Below are 15,837 nucleotides of genomic sequence, written 5' to 3' on the forward strand. Positions count from 1 at the left end.
GAAGTTATGATTTTAATTAAAGACAACATAAAAGATAAAAGACAAAACATCTGCAGAAGTGACTTCAACAGCAAAAACAAGAAGGTGTATAAATGAAATTTATGTCACAGCCAAATAAAAAGTATTTTTGCTACATGAATATGTGTATGGAACGTTTATTCATAGCCAAACCATAATAAATGCCTTGTTTAACAACACAGAAATGCGTTTAAGGAGCACTATTGTGAACAGATACAGTACATCAGTAATAAGTGGCATAATAATTCTCAGATTCCTCCCAAAGGCAGAGGCTTTGAGGTTATGAGGCAGAGTGGACAAACTTGGACAGGACCTGCCGCGCTCTTCTGAGGCGCTCCAAGCGCTCCCTCGCTAACACCCTGCGGCGGGCCAGGTCAGAATCTTCTTGGATTAGCTTCACTGCATCCTTTTCTCCAATAATGGCTAACATGGCCGTCTGGAGTTGAGCAATGTACTGGTGCAGCACATGGTACTGAACTATCAGAGGCACCTGGTTAGCCAGACGATCGGAGGTAATCTAACACAAACAAACAAACAAACAAACAAAAAGCATTTAAAAAACTTATTTTGTGATGGCATCAATGTTTATATCCTATAAAAGCAACAGGTGTGTGTGTGTTGCAGCGACTAACAGAGTTAACGCAGTGTTAAGGTCACAATTTCTCAACAGATATGTGAAAAATTACGCTGGTGAACACGCGGCTACAGAGATACTAGATGGACAATCAGACATAAAGAAAAACAGACTGGACAGAAGATGGACAACATACCGAGAAATAGGCTCTGAGGTGCTGTGCCATCTCCCGAACGTCAGCACTGATGACCTTGGTCAGAAAGGGTCTGGCTGTCTCTGGTTTCATTTTGACAGCTTCTAATTTCCAGCTGTAGAGGCCATCTTGAGAATAGACCATCCTCTCCATCTTAAACTGAGCCCTTACTCTCTCCTTGGCTTTTTCATACTCCTGCTCGCGTAGATCCTCGATTGGCTCTTTAGCCGCCCTCAGCAGGTTGGGATAGGCCTCAAAATTAGGATTTGCGATGTCGTTCAAGCTGGAGTGGACAATGTCTTGTAAAAGAAATTGTAAATATGACAAAGCCAGTAAGTAAGTAACTTTAAACCTTAAAGTGAATGCAATATTAGGTGACAATTACCCGTTGGTAAAAGTGTCGCTATTCACCTGTGATATCCCTCAGTAACTTTAAGGCCGGTTCTTCCAGCTCCTCTACATGTTTCCTGACAATGTTCTCGAATGTCCTGTAATTGATAAAGCCAGGGAGCTCCTTTCCTCTGCGGATCCTGGTGTACTCTTCTACCTCATCCCTGAGGTTTTCCTCAACTAGGAAACAGAACAGTGACAGAGAAAACAGCATTGGGTGAAATATCATATCATATGAAAAAATAATAAAAATAAGGGTAACACTCAAGATTCATCAGCCATAACCACACTGTGGTCTTGCCCTGATGGGTTTTTTTGTTGTTGTTGTTGACAGTAAGGGTTTCCTCTCTGCACACCTTCAATCAATCAAAATCTTGCAACTTGTTTGGTCTCTTTCTGATGGTAGATGCGGTGCTTTGACCTCTGCTGCACCAAGAGCTACATGTAGGTCCAGTGATGACATTTTAGGATTGTTGGAGCCTTATTTACGCATCTTGCTTTCTGCTCTTGGACTGAACTTGTTAGAACAGCCTTATCTGGCCATGTTGGCAGTTGTTTGTAAATTCATTCGCGGACAAATGTCCTCTCTAACTCTTCTATTTATTCATTAATTACATTTTACAAATTATTTTTGAAAGCCATTTCATAAGTTGTGTGTGTTTAGTCATATAACCTCTCATATCTCTCAATAATTTTAATATATATATATATAAAAGATAAACAGATTCTAGGGTTTCCTAACTGTCATAGCCAAATATTATTCTTGTAATTTCCAAAATAACAAAAAAGAAAAGGATTCTTTGCAAAAGGGTTTTAGTTCTGTGAGACTATGGGCTTTTTTATGTCTATCCAGACATTTTCAATGATGTTTAGGTAGGGGCACTCTGAGGGCCATGGTAAAACCTTCAGTTTATGCCTTCAGTTTCAGCCTGCTGTAAAAGCCATTCCCTTTCCTCTTCAGCTTTTTACACATGTGATGTTTGCTCCCAGAATTTGCTGTTACTGAATTGAATATATTACTTCCTGTCCCAGAGAAAAATTCCATGTGCCACTGGCTGCAACACAAGCCCAAAGCACGATCAACTCATCTCCGTGACAGTTGAAGAGGTTACCTTTTCATATAATTCTTCCCCCCTTTATTTTTTCTTTGTTCATTGTGATCAATGTTTTTAACTTCATCAATTTTTAAAAGACCCATTTCTAAAACCTGCAAGCTTGGAGAAAACAAATATAAAATATTACTATTTCTTCAGATGTTTTTATTATAAATACAGTTATTTGTCTTACAAAACCACAAAACCAAAACTAATATAAAATATAAAATACAAATCCTGATACCTTGACTTGAAAAATTACAATTACAAAATGAAGAACTGTGTAAATTACCTTACTTCATATGTTAACTGTTTTTTTCTGTAAGAGATTCTTGATGTTTTCTTCTTATTCATACCTTTCATGAAGGCAAAGAACATCAAAATTGTTCTATGATTTATAGTTTCTCCATTCATCAGGAGTACCCTGCACAGCTGCGAGTATAACTACATTTAGAGTATCCTGTTCAGACTGTAATTGAACAATTCACGTAATGATTCCTTCAAATTGACGCTTCAGTAAAACCATGTCTTATGATAAGACTGGTCTGCCTATGTTTTGACCTTTATTTGGAACATACAAGAGAAATTCCCCTTACTAACAGCTCAGCTGCATGTAGTGGTGCAATCACAGACAGAAGAGGTGAGATTTGTTGCTTTCTAATTTCAGGCACACAAATAATTCCTTCTATTCAGCTACAGCTTTTTTCATATGATTAGGATCCACTCACATGTGTTAGTCTTCTTGTCCAATTGAGCTTTCCATTTTCCAAACTCATCCCTGATTTTGGTGAACACTCTGGTGTCTGAGTTTTTGATATCTTCCTCTGCCCTCATCACATCTGCAAGGACCTGGTTAAAAGCATTAATTTTCTGTAGACAAACAAAAAACGTTTCTCATTAATTGCTTTATTAAACAAACAAATATATCAATAACAAAAACTGCAATTAATGAAAAAATAAATGGATAAATTATCATTTCAGGCCACACCTGAAAATCTCAGCAATGAGGACTACTGAATAAAGTTTCATACCTCGATGAGGAAGTTCTTCTTGTCATTTTCCTCTTGAGGAACTCCTTCACCAAGCTGTTTTAGCTTCATAGCTGTCCCATCCAGTTTTTTTTCAATTTGGTTTTTGAGATGTGGGAGGGACCTCTGTAAAGGGGAAAAGTGACCTTTTTAAAACTGAGTAAAAAGTAAAAGACTTTTTGCTGCAGAACTGTTCCGACTTACGCCAATGTGTTCCACCAGTTCCTTTGTTAGTCTCTGTGCCAATAGGGGCACAGTGGCTTTTTCTTCTTCCAAGAGAGGCCTGGCGAAGAGAAGATTGTCACAGATATTCATCATTTGACTGGAACTGTCCACCACAGTCTAGATCAGAGTTGCTGAAACTGGTTGAAATCCACTAATTTTTATAAATTATTTTATGAATACAATCAAGCTATTTGAAATGTTTGACATATTAGACAAATATGATACTACTGATAGGAACAAGAGCTCTTCTCTAGTGATGTTTGGCTTTCAGCAATCCACTGAGCTGTTTACAGTGTCCAGGCTCACTTATTAAGTCCGAAGTTGATGTAGTTTGTAGTTCCACACCTTGAAAATGTCTTACCTGAAATGTGGGTGCTGCTCAAAGAAGTCTCTCTCGTTCTGAAGGGCTTTAGCCAGACTCAGATTGGCATTGATGTCTTGCTGCCCGCGACACTTCACCATCATGTAGCCCTTCTTCAGCGGGATGACCTGATTATTGACTGTACTCACCACTGTCTCCTCCGCACCTTTGTCCACTAAATCAGGCTTGGTCAGAATACCTGTGGAAATGCATAAGAGGGTCCTCTTTCCCAAGCCATTCATTCTATGTCATCAAAGCCTGAGATGTTTTCCAAATAATTCTGCTACATTACCCAGTGTCCTTTGACCATGAGGATCCACTTTGCTTGCCATCTTCAGTGCCTCAGTAGTGGCAATGTCGATGTTCGCTGGCACAACCACTAAGCTTATAGTTTCTTGTCTCTTTATGAACTTCTCAATGAGATCTTTGATCTGTCATTTAATTGAGGGATGAAAAAATAAGGACATGGTTGAGATCGTTATATTTACCTTTTTAAAATATATATTAATGCCTCTCAGTTGTTTAAAATAAGCGAATAATAAATAAATAAGAAGCAAGTGGATCCATTTCACAATTTTGGGATTAAATGCTGGTGTTCTATCGAGTTGTGCTACTTAGTGGCTCTGTGCATGAGCCTACTGAAATACCCTATCTGTTAATTTATTAAGGCAGCTTTACCTATAAATATACGCTATGGTTGCACGCTTTGATGTGGTGGTTAGTATTACAACATAGGATTGAATGATATCTCTGTGTTTTTTATACTGGTGTATGGAGCTACAATTAATCATTTCCATCCTAAATTTATATAAATGGAACAATTTGAATGCAATTTAATCTAATAGGCTATCTGATACCAAATGTCATGCTTGGAATATGGATATTCAAAAATTCTATATATTATAATAAATAATATAACTATATTTTACAACTAGGTCCAAATTACTAATGTACAATGTAAAGCATCTTACTGGCATGTTTTCAGACGCCCGGCAAGATAATCAGGTGTGGTTTTACCTGCTTAACAACATTAGCATGTGAAAAGGGTCCATTTCACTTCAGGCATAAGGAAGTCAGTAATCTAATCTAGTGAACTGAACGGTTATTAATTATAGTGGGCAGAGACTATAATGTGCAAAGCCCAAAAAAGTACAAAAACAAAATCCTAAATGTGTCAGAAAAACAAGCAAATGGGATTTTGGAATAAAAAATAGCTGCAAATAATAAATTCTTTTGGAAGATTCATTTCATTATATTAACTGAAAGCTGCTCTCACCTGTTTCTCAATGTCCACTGGTTGGTCACCTGTAGCCACTCTGGCAATGCCTGGCAGATCGATAAGAGTGAGATCAGGAACGTTGCTGGATTTGATCTCCAGAGCAATCATCTCGTGACTGATTCCCTTTCCCTGTCCAGCCAAGGCAACCTGAGCTATACAGAACACAGAGTCACATTATTGCCAGGCTTTTATGTGACAAATTCAGAGCATTTACTAGACTTGATGAGAAATGCAGACCATTTGAAACAGCATGTCCCACATCTTCTGGCTTCTGAAGAATCTTCAGTTGGCCTTGGTATGACAGAATCCCAGACCATGCGACTCCCGCTTCAACTCTCTTTAGCTTAAGCACCAAAGGACAGCGAGTCACAATACCTACAGATCACAGGTAAGCAAAAACCATGACTGATAGTAGTTAGTAGTAGAGACATTGTTCTACATTTCCATTTACTACAAACTTTTTATTTACATTTTCACTTATGCTCATGTTTCAGAATTCCTGTATAATACATGTATAATATTTACAATTAAATAATTATTTATAATAAAATTGATATATTTCCATTGCAGACAATACAAGCACTGGTTCCTGACACTACCACTGTACAAAAATAATCATCAAGCCACTTTAAATGTTTGATGTTTACATCACTATTATTTAATTGTTCAGAGTTTGTAATATTGGTGTAATTCCCCTTGGTATAAAAAAAATGAAAGTACTAAAAGATTATTATTAAAGTCATTCTTTTATGTTTTTTTTCACTGAATGATTTCTATTTAGGAGACCTGTGTGAATTAAAGTTGTTTACATCCCATTGGGTGTTTTTTATTTAAATAGTACAGTGTAATTGCACAGTATGTTTTCAAGCAAGTACTACTGTACTTTAACTAAAATTATTTTAAATATAAACATAAGATTTACTAAAGTAAAAGTAGGCCAAAGATCTCTCCATTTTGACTCAATACAGAATTTCTGTACTTTGTCCACTACTGCACTGATGATATTTATGACTACTGTAAAAAAAAAGCTTTTAAAACCTTGCCAATTCTAAAGTATGATTGGCCAAGCTGGGAATTATGGGAATTAACAGGAATTAATGGGAATAAAATGAGAATATTCAAATCTAAAAATGAGAAACTTACACATAGTTGGTAAAAAATATACTGAAGGATAATCTTGGCTAAAATAAATAAATAGTAGATATGATACCAAAACAGTTGAATAGCAAAACTGCTCCTCAATCCCAGGCACATGGTACATTACACCCTGAAGGGCTATTGAGACTACATCCCCTGCATTCACTGTCCATTCCTCTAGCACATGTTCAGCATATGTCCAGATGATTTCTAGAAACCTGCTAGCCTTAGTAAACTAGTCTCAAATTAAATTGTTCATTAAGCTTTTTTAATTTACCAGATAGCGAGCAACTGTGGGATTACACCTGGATTTAATAGTTGCTTAAATGTTTTAATGCTGTTACTGTCAATACAAAAATTTGAACATCGTCAAAATATTACCTGACTTCTAGAAATCATCTGGACATATGCAGTACATGCGATTGAGAAACGAACAGGTGAATGCAGAAAAAGTATATTTTTCCCAACTACATGTAAGTTTCTTACCTTTAGCTTAGAATATTCCCATTTTATTCTCATTAATTCCAGTTAATTCCCATAATTACCTTTTAATTCCTATGGAAAATTTACTTTTATTGTTATGCCTACATTGATGATAGTGTATGATATAGTTCCTTTAAATGATCCAATATTTCCTACTAATTCCAATCACTTCACAGCATTGCAAGTTCCCAAAATTTCCCTGGAAAGTTTACATTTTGGCATATTTCCAAAGTTCCCGAGCTAAAGTTCCCATGGAAAGATACCAGTAATTTACTGGAATTTTATCAGACATTTTCCACCCCCTTGCAACCCTCGGCAAAACAAAGTTTGACAACTTCTTTACTGTGTGTGTGTGTGTGTGTGTGTGCGGGTCTCACCTGTGCCTCTGGGCAATGCCACGCCTGAAAGTGCTTCCAACACTGAGCTTTTTCCTGAGCTCTGGTCGCCTATGACAGCAATGGCTGGCAGGCTCAGATCCTTCTCCACTCCTAGAGACCTGAGTGAGTCCACAAGATCGATGCAGGGACGCACCTTGTCCTCATAGTGCTGGTTCAGGCTGCTGCTAATCTCCTCGAGCTTCTTGGAATCCCTTGGCGACATAGTACACCTGAGATGCTTCTACAGAACAGATTATTACGGTTAAATGTTGTTTGCTTCCACATTTTGGCATTTAGGCAACTTTTTAGTAATTATTTTATAATTACATTTACTGCAAATTGATGTAGCGCTAAGTTTGGGCCTACTTGAATGTAAAGGCTGGATTGAATGAATCTTTGGCTACTGAAAAAATGACTGAAAACATGTAGTTTATTGTAGTTTATTAAGCAGTGAAATGTAAATGCAACTGCAGTGACCATAGCCATCCTCCTAAAACACTACATTTCTCACAGTGCCATGCAAGCCCATCCACTTCTTATTTCCCCCGTTTTATCAAAAACAGATTTCATGCAATAGAGATGCTAGCATTAGTGCTCCTGAGTCCTGATTGGTTGGCAAGTTGACGCTGGAGTTACGATAACTGACAACACAACAGTTATGTTTGTTGGTAACTATGGCCAGCAGGCAATCAGCAGTCCTGATCAACTAATGCTATGTTAATGGTTAATCTGACTATCTTTGCAATATTAAACATGTGCATTATTACAATGAAGGAATAAAGATTTATTAAATCAGTGTACACTCCCCTGTCTGCTCATGGCAGCTGCCGTAAAGCGATTTGCACTCACTCCATGCAGTCATCATTACAAATGAGGCACTTTTGCTAAGTCATGACAAAAAAACCCTATGCTGGTAAACAAACTGGCCGAGCTGCTTAGATCTTGACCAGCACAGCATATGATTCAAGGGCGTAGAACTGGGCATGGGTGTCTCGTGTCTGGTAAAGGTGCCGTACACTGTGTACACTGCACAGCGAAATGTGTCCTCTGCATTTAACCCCTCTGTGGTAGTGAACACACACAAGTGAACTAGGGGCAGTGAGTACTCACACACCCAGAGCGGTGGGCAGCTGCTCCAGTGCAGCGAGGGTAAAGGGTCTTGCTCAAGGGCCCAACAGTGGCAGCTTGCGGGAATCGAACCCACAACCCTGTCATCAATAACATGTTAACATGTTGACTGTGTTAAAACTACCATAGCAATACTCCTAAAATGCTACATTTCCCACAATGCCATGCAAGCCCATCCACTTTCTATTGTTTTAGTATGTTGTTTGTTTTTATCAGTTATGAATGTTTAGATGTTTGCTTGTTTAGATGTTCTATCACAAAGTACAGAAAAAAACAAATTAATTAAGCCATCCTCGTAAAACACTACATTTCCCACAATGCCATGTAAGCCTGTCCACTTTCTATTTCCCTGCTTTATCACCTGCAGTGACCATAGCCATCCTCCTAAAACACTACATTTCCCACAATGCCATGCAAGCCTGTCCACTTTCTATTTTCCTGTTTTATCAACTGCAGTGATCATAGGGATCCTCCTAAAACACTACATTGCCCACAATGCCTTGCAAGCCCATCCACTTTCTATTTCCCTGTTTTATCAACTACAGTGACCATAGCCATCCTCCTAAAACACTACATTTCCCACAATGCCATGCAAGCCCTTCCACTTTCTATTTCCATGTTTTATCAACTGCACCACTGGTACTGACTGAGTAACGGGCCTGTGTGTTTTATTCCTAAATGAGGAACATTTGCGTAGGCTATTATTATAGGGAAATGGTGGCAGTTAGCCTAATTTCCAAAAAGTCAAAGTGTAAATGAAAGAAAAATATGAATTGCTAATGTGTAATAATAAAAACTTACCAAAGCCATGGATGTTTAAGCTCACTGCACACACAGCCGTTTAGTAGCTCAGACACAGGAGAGGCAGGTGGAGAGGCAGGGTCACAGGTAAAGTCAAATGATGACTGAATTCAGTAAAGACTAACAACCTTAAAGGCAACCCCTGATACACATTGTTTGTTTGTTTTTTCAGTAATAAATGTTTAGATGTTTGCTTGTTTAGATGTTCTATCACAAAGTACAGAAAAAAAAACCAAATTAATTAATTATTAATTTAAAAAAAAAAAAAAAAACCTTCCTTATGAGTGTGTTGGCTACCATATCTAATCATGAAGGCTCTAGATAACATTAAATTGCAGTTAGAGCTCTATCACAAATCCAAAAAAAGGCCTCATCTTCCAGGGGGCACTTGTAGGATGCTTTCATGCCCCCCACCAATGCCCACATCCATCCTACATCCTTTTTATGATTTCATTTGAATTGATGGTTCAGCTGGTCCATGGTTAAATAGCCTGCCACTCGACTTCCACGCTGGTTTGTGCAGCTGCCAGTCACATATACACAGAACCAGACCCACTGAACAAACACCGACCACAGAACATGACATTCGAGTTAGACTGGCTGTGGCGCCCCTTGTGGACAGGCTGGAGCTAACACCCAGTGCCAGTGCTTAACAGAGATCACTGCGTAAACTGAGTAAAGCGGTTTACCCTCAACTGCTATAACTGTATGTACACACAGCACTCTTAGGAAAGTATCCCCAGTATTCCCCAGTATTCCCTCACAGGGTCTTCTCTGATCACCCCTGCTCCCTGATCACCGCTGCTGCAGAGGACCATTCGGACTGTGCCTCAAGCTTTGAAACACAGGCACCTATGTAAAGATCGTGAATCGCTCTCAAAACTCCCTAAAGGACACTAAATATGAGTAAAATGACTAAAAAACACATATTAATAGAACTTAGAGATGAGCCCTGATGATCTACAGGCGCTTCCTGGAGTCCCCCAAGACTATCTATAGCAGCTCCTAAACTACACACATCGTTTGCATCCACATTTGTGTACCTACCTACACAACCCAGCGCGTAATTTTATATATATACATATATAAAGATATATTTTTACTCAGAAGAGTCAATCAAATGTCAAACCATCATTAATATTAGATCTAGCATGTAAAACATAATAGGATGCAATCATTACAGCCTTTTTACAGTGCTTACCTGTTTACTCGACATGCTCATCCAGCTTCACTGGTGTATGATCTGAAACCGGACACAGGGAGGCACATAAGCCAGCCAGCCAGCCTAGCCCAGCCCATCTCTCTAGTCTAGTTTCAGTTTCCTTTCCATCCCTTTATCGTTCTAACTTTCGTTTACTCTGAATTTGCTGTTGTTTTTCTTCTTCCTGGTGGTTCCAAATCTGGTGGCTTTGTTCATGTTCATCTCTCTTTTAATCCTTTTTAATTCCTGTTATGTGATATGCTTTCCCAAACAGCTGCTTCTTTTAAAGCCTTAAAACAAACAAACTAAAAATTAGTGAGCGAAGCGTGGTATTCATTTTCCATTTCTTTAGTCCTCTCGTAGAATCCGATTAGGCTGGTGGCTCAGCATGATCAAGACCCATCCATCCCATCCACCCAACCCTACCCATCCCACAGCTAGACTCACTGACTGTATGTGGCACCTTGGTTAACTGGTATTGATTGCTTCCGGTTCTATTAACTGATGTGGCAAGCTAGCTTAATGTGTTATAATAAAAATAAAAAAATAATAAAAAGAAGAAACAAGTATTCAGTTATTTCATTTCTGTTTATTCATCAACCACAAAGTGCTCTAGATGGATTTCAGTGCATATAGACAGCACTGACAGGACATATACTACACTTGTTGTAGTGGACGAAGCTGTTGACGAAACAATGCCCAGCACAGTGGCAGAGGAACCCAGTAGCTCGTGCTACGGCACACGCGTGTGTAAAGCTTAGTGGAACAGAGCAGCAGAGGTAGGAACATTTGAAGGCAGAGTGACATAAGTGAGAGGAAAATGAACACGCACTTGCGTGATCCTCTGGTTAATGGAGGGTGTACGTCAGGACCTAGAAGGTCAGTCCAGTTTTAGCTGTTGTGCTGCATCTCCTCTCTCCCTCCCTCACTCTGTGTGATGCGTTTAGTGGTCGCAGCCGAACAGCTCTTGGGCCACTTTGTGTTTCTCAGGGATGGCCTTGGAAGCAATCATTTGCATGGGACTTTCAAAGAGGTAGAAATGGCTTCCGATCACTACCGTCAAACCCTTGGGCCCACACATGGCGGTGTCAACCTGCTTAAAATGGGTGAGGGGTCCCTCTTTCACTGGGACACGGGGGGTGGCCTTCAGGTCAACATCGTAGATTGTCTGACCTACAAGATCATGAGATGACATTAGAAAAGTCGAGGTCAAGCTCACGACAGAATCGGAATGGAAGTATCTGGTGCTTTCGTACCTTTGATGACATGAGCAATATGCTTGTCAGCACAAACAAACGCAGCATCAACAGGACCCTCAATGCCCAGCTCCTCCTTCAGAGGTTTGGGGTAGCCCTCTAGGTGGGTGTGTGGCTCTCCCACTTTGTAGACGAACACCTGGTTGTCCTGCAGACAAACAGATCATCAGGTGTCACAAGGTGAGCTCTGTCTCACTCTTCCTATTCTACCAGTCACACTAGCAATATTTGTGTACACTGACACTAACCTTGATCATGTAAAGGTGTTCCTGATAGGAGAAGACAGCGTCCACCTCACTGTGCAGCTCCTTAAAGGCACTCTCAATTGTGTCAGAGTGAAACTTATCACCAGAGACACTGAGGAAATGGTGGCCTGTCAGGCAAAGAGAGAGTCATCATTTAAATAAGCAGCATATTGTCAATATTGTTGGTGTCAGTCATGGAACTTTATTGTTACATACAAGCTACAATGGGACGGAGATCAATAGGTAAGATGGCTCACCAGTAAGGTGTCGCTTGGGACCCCATTGGACAAATAGAACTAACCTCTAAAAGCATAAATATCACCATCATCCTCTTCAGTGATGGCATCCAGGTGCACACGGCTGCACCGCTCTCTCTCGACGTGGTCCTCAACCTTCTTGTCACCTAAGAAATAAACAGCAGGTTATTAAAAAGCAAAAATGAATACAAATGATCTCTGCACAGACAGTTATTCTTGCTCTCTCGCCTGCTTTTCTCTTACCGAAGTGTGAGCATCTCATGAAGTAATCGCGGATCTCCTTGGGGTATCTTCCATGGACATCTCCAGTGATGGGGTCGAACTTGGAGAACTGGTGTCCGTGGAGGCAGTAGTAGTGTTCCATGTAGCGGAAAGCAGCAGTGCAGTTGGGCATGCCTTTGAACTCTTTCTCATCAACCTTCTTGGTTTTGATGTCAAAGTGGTAGATGTCATCACCTGCATCATACAGAAGAAAAGAGTTCAATGAAACATCCATCATGTTTACCCAACATCCAACCAACCCAATATCCATAATGCATGCTCCTTAAGAAACTATACCAGACATTCGTTTGTCATACCCTTGAAAAATATGACAGTGTCGTTGAGGCAGTCTGGCTTGGGGCACTCCACAGCAGCGTTCAAGTGGTCAGGGATGCCGGGGAATATTTCAGAGATGTCTTTGGGATAACCTTGCTCCAGCTTGTGCTTGTAGTAGCTAAAGACCTTGGTGTCCTGTGAGTGATGGATAAGGAAGGTGAGACATTCAATTTGAGAGGCCAAGACATTGAAATAAGGCTCAGCAGAACGCAAGCATAGAGCGGCCATGTGGGGAGAAAGTCTAAACTGTGCAAATGTGCAATTGACAGTACCAGGAAGAAGAACTGGTGGTCATGGTGCTCGGGACTATCCTCAGAGTGCATGCGGAAAGCTGCATCCACATGCCCCAAGTGGTGATGGTCATCCAGCTCAGCAAAAGTCTCGTTTGAAAGCTCAGCTTCACCATGGAATCCCTTAAATAGATGGTCACCTATTCAAAAACCCATTAGAAACCAAGGGTTAGCAATTTTCATTTTTCAAAAAACTAAAGAATGGAAACTAGGATGAAATCAGACCATCATGGTCAGCTTTGTTTTTCAGAGGTTCTCAAAATAAGGCACATTTTAACATTTAACACTGAACCATAGGTTTCCAACCCCAGTGCATTACATTGCCCAGGTGGTGTTTTCCAGCTTTAATACAACCACTTTAAATAAGAAAGGGCTTGTAAACAAGCTAAATTGTTAGAAGGTTGAGCATCAAGCATCAAATGAAACACTCTCCCTATCCGTTAAGGTGCTTTTGACTGAATGAGCCCAGATTAGTTGTGTCAGGTGTGGAGCTAGAGCAGGGAAAATGCTTAATAGTGCAGGACAGGGGGCTCTCCAGCTCTACAAGGCTGGGGATCACTGCCCTGAATCTTAGCTCTCAGCAAATCATTCATTTATAGAGTGTGTTTTTGTTAGAAAATGCCCTGTTGACCGTTATTTTGTCTCACTTACCCTTGAAGAAGTAAGGCACTCCCTCCTCATTCACAGCAACGGCATCAAACTCAATTCCCTTGCAGCGGTCGATGACAGCCCCATGGTGGAGCGAGTGGTGGTGGGATGGCAGGGACTCATCGGGTTTGTCTTAGACAAACATAAGACTTTGAATTAATGCTGGTGTTGTTAATTTTGAACAGTAATGCATTTGTCTTAGCATGATTTCCCTGTTTGTAGATGTGGATGTGTCTGCTTTACTTGGGTGAATTGCTTTTACACTAATACACTCACCTGCATCCCCATGATCGCCGTTATTACTAAAAAGAAGAAGAAAGTTTTATTAAATATTATTAAATATATTATCATAGAATATAGTAAATATATTCCTAATTACATTCATTTATCACTGTAGAACTGTGCAAAGTATCTATAATGTTCAGAAACTATAGAAGATTGCAATGATCTGAATGTTAGAGCTGTAAAATTATAAGAGTCAGAAACACTTACGAGCGACCTGCCAGGCTGAGAGAGAAAGCCAGGCAGACAGTGAGGGTCTGTGCAAGCAGCCTCATGGTGAAGAGGGTCCTCTGGTCCTGCTGGAGGGAGAGCTCAGCTGGAGAAGGTGCCAGACAACCCGAAGCTCTCCAGCATTTATAGCCCCCGAGTAAGAGGGCTGTCGCTCAGGCAAGCAACTCCTGGCACCAATCAGTGTTCCCCAGACGCCCACAGTTTGCACAGAGCGTAGGTGGGCACGCACACGCTCAGACACACATACTTACCCATTCTTACGTAAGCACACATGACACCCACTCCACATTCAAAAACTGGTCAAGGTGCATATGGCTGTTTCAAGAAAACAAAGTGCAGGGGTTCAGTAATGTAAAGATCTAATCAGACTGGGGCTCTGCTGCATGGGAGCTTTTGTGAATATGTCTAATGCAGTGGTCCCCAACCCTGGTCTTGCAGGCCCACTGTCCAGCATATTTTAGTGCTCCTACAACACCAGACACAACTAATTAACTCATTAACAATTGCTTGCTGAGCTACAGTAGGTGAGCCAAAGCTGGGGAAACCCAAAATGTGCATGGTTGGGGACCATCGGTCTGGTGCATAGATTATAACGAACATATGTTTAGGCCTTGGGTGGCTTAAAGAACACTCCAAGGCTTATTACACTCTAAGGTGTATTATCCAGTAACTACAGGGACTTCTGTGCAAACTGGTGGGGCTTTGGTAACAGAAGCGTGCAAGGAAATCTTTGGCTATGTAAGGGGTTAATAAGATATGAAAATTGGCCTTATGCCAAGAGACGACATCATTTTACTACACTGGGTTAGACCAGTTTTTGAAAATGACAAAATCCCAAATGCAATGGTTATCTATGACCCTTGCACATTCAAAATATTTCATTTGTTAGGCCTAACATTTATTTTTAATTGTTTTTTATTTATTACATTTACTGCAATTAAAATGATATGTCACTTTTCATAATAATATGACAATTAAATATTTAGATAACACACTCTCTCTATGGAATTATCAATTAGTTAGTAGAATATTCCAGAAGGCCCAGTGCAGTTAGCAGGGTACAGTCTATTCTGAAGACCCCTAAAGGTTAATAACACTGCACATCTAGTAAAATAAATAAAAAACTGCTGACCTCTGCACTTCACTTTAATAGGGTGATCATTAACCGGTTAAACTCCTACGTTCTAGTCTGGCTTTTTTTTTTTTTCTTATACCACAGGGAGAAAATTATTCTAATTTGCAATACAGGTTCTGCTAAAAAAACAGGTTCTAAAATCATTACTGGCATTATTATACTATATTATATTAAATATACTATTATATTATATTATATTAAATATACATAGAATTCCTGAATAAGATTTTGACTTGCTATGCACCATGTGTTCATTAGATATATATTATAAGGTTTCCACAGGTCAACTAAATCATAGTTTTTTTCCATCTTTAACTGGGCTAACTTCTAAATATTAAAAAAATAAGGAATGCTGTTTAATGCTAATTGATGCTAGTTTAATGCTAGTTATGGCCAATTGTTGTACCAAACATATTCAGTACATTCATTTAAACATATGCACATGCAGACTGCATTTTGTTGTACATAGTCAGATAAACCTAGGCAAAAAAACATGCTGTATAGTACAGAACATTATATATTATATAATTGCCTACAAACAATGTTTGCCTATCTATAATCCTCATTTAAGCAACACCCACACGCTAAATAAATGCTGACTCTAAGT

The 15,837-nt window shown here is 39.6% G+C and overlaps 2 protein-coding genes across 4 annotated transcripts; both read right to left on the reverse strand.

Moving 5' to 3' along the window:
• Nucleotides 1-10,310, reverse strand: LOC140561265 (interferon-induced GTP-binding protein Mx-like). 3 transcript variants are annotated; one of them, XM_072686355.1, is made up of 12 exons: nucleotides 10,290-10,310; nucleotides 7,160-7,400; nucleotides 5,400-5,537; nucleotides 5,160-5,314; nucleotides 4,176-4,314; nucleotides 3,884-4,082; nucleotides 3,502-3,580; nucleotides 3,301-3,423; nucleotides 2,998-3,139; nucleotides 1,197-1,355; nucleotides 789-1,084; nucleotides 1-535 (listed from the first exon to the last, which is right to left on the reverse strand). In XM_072686355.1, exons 1-12 carry the CDS (start codon nucleotides 10,308-10,310, stop codon nucleotides 299-301), a joined length of 1,929 nt encoding a protein of 642 aa, XP_072542456.1. In that variant the 3' UTR covers nucleotides 1-298. The 3 variants fall into 3 exon arrangements, with proteins under 3 accessions (XP_072542456.1, XP_072542458.1, XP_072542457.1); XM_072686357.1 differs by having other exon boundaries at nucleotides 7,160-7,397; nucleotides 10,290-10,301; XM_072686356.1 differs by lacking the exon at nucleotides 10,290-10,310 and adding an exon at nucleotides 8,270-8,289.
• Nucleotides 10,311-11,199: 889 nt separating this feature from the next.
• hpxa (hemopexin a) lies at nucleotides 11,200-14,154 on the reverse strand. Its single transcript, XM_072685221.1, has 9 exons — nucleotides 14,079-14,154; nucleotides 13,586-13,714; nucleotides 12,917-13,074; nucleotides 12,626-12,779; nucleotides 12,291-12,503; nucleotides 12,092-12,193; nucleotides 11,794-11,918; nucleotides 11,546-11,693; nucleotides 11,200-11,462 (listed from the first exon to the last, which is right to left on the reverse strand). Exons 1-9 carry the CDS (start codon nucleotides 14,137-14,139, stop codon nucleotides 11,233-11,235), a joined length of 1,320 nt encoding a protein of 439 aa, XP_072541322.1. The 5' UTR covers nucleotides 14,140-14,154; the 3' UTR covers nucleotides 11,200-11,232.
• Nucleotides 14,155-15,837: the final 1,683 nt, after the last annotated feature.

The sequence above is a fragment of the Salminus brasiliensis genome, chromosome 8 (assembly GCF_030463535.1).
Source record: "Salminus brasiliensis chromosome 8, fSalBra1.hap2, whole genome shotgun sequence".
NCBI classification, from domain to species: Eukaryota; Metazoa; Chordata; class Actinopteri; order Characiformes; family Bryconidae; genus Salminus; species Salminus brasiliensis.

Bases quoted from the DNA above. Each gene is read 5' to 3' on its own strand.
- LOC140561265 (XM_072686355.1), bottom strand. From the start codon at position 10,310: ATGAGCATGTCGAGTAAACAG. The intron at 5,315-5,399 runs GTCTGCATTTCT...TGTTCTGTATAG, and splicing joins GGGACATGCTGTTTCAAATG to CTCAGGTTGCCTTGGCTGGA. The intron at 3,140-3,300 runs GTATGAAACTTT...GTTTGTCTACAG, and splicing joins AGAAGAACTTCCTCATCGAG to AAAATTAATGCTTTTAACCA.
- hpxa (XM_072685221.1), bottom strand. From the start codon at position 14,139: ATGAGGCTGCTTGCACAGACCCTCACTGTCTGCCTGGCTTTCTCTCTC. The intron at 12,194-12,290 runs GTAAGAGAAAAG...TTTATTTCTTAG, and splicing joins CATGAGATGCTCACACTTCG to GTGACAAGAAGGTTGAGGAC. The intron at 11,694-11,793 runs GTTAGTGTCAGT...GTTTGTCTGCAG, and splicing joins AACACCTTTACATGATCAAG to GACAACCAGGTGTTCGTCTA.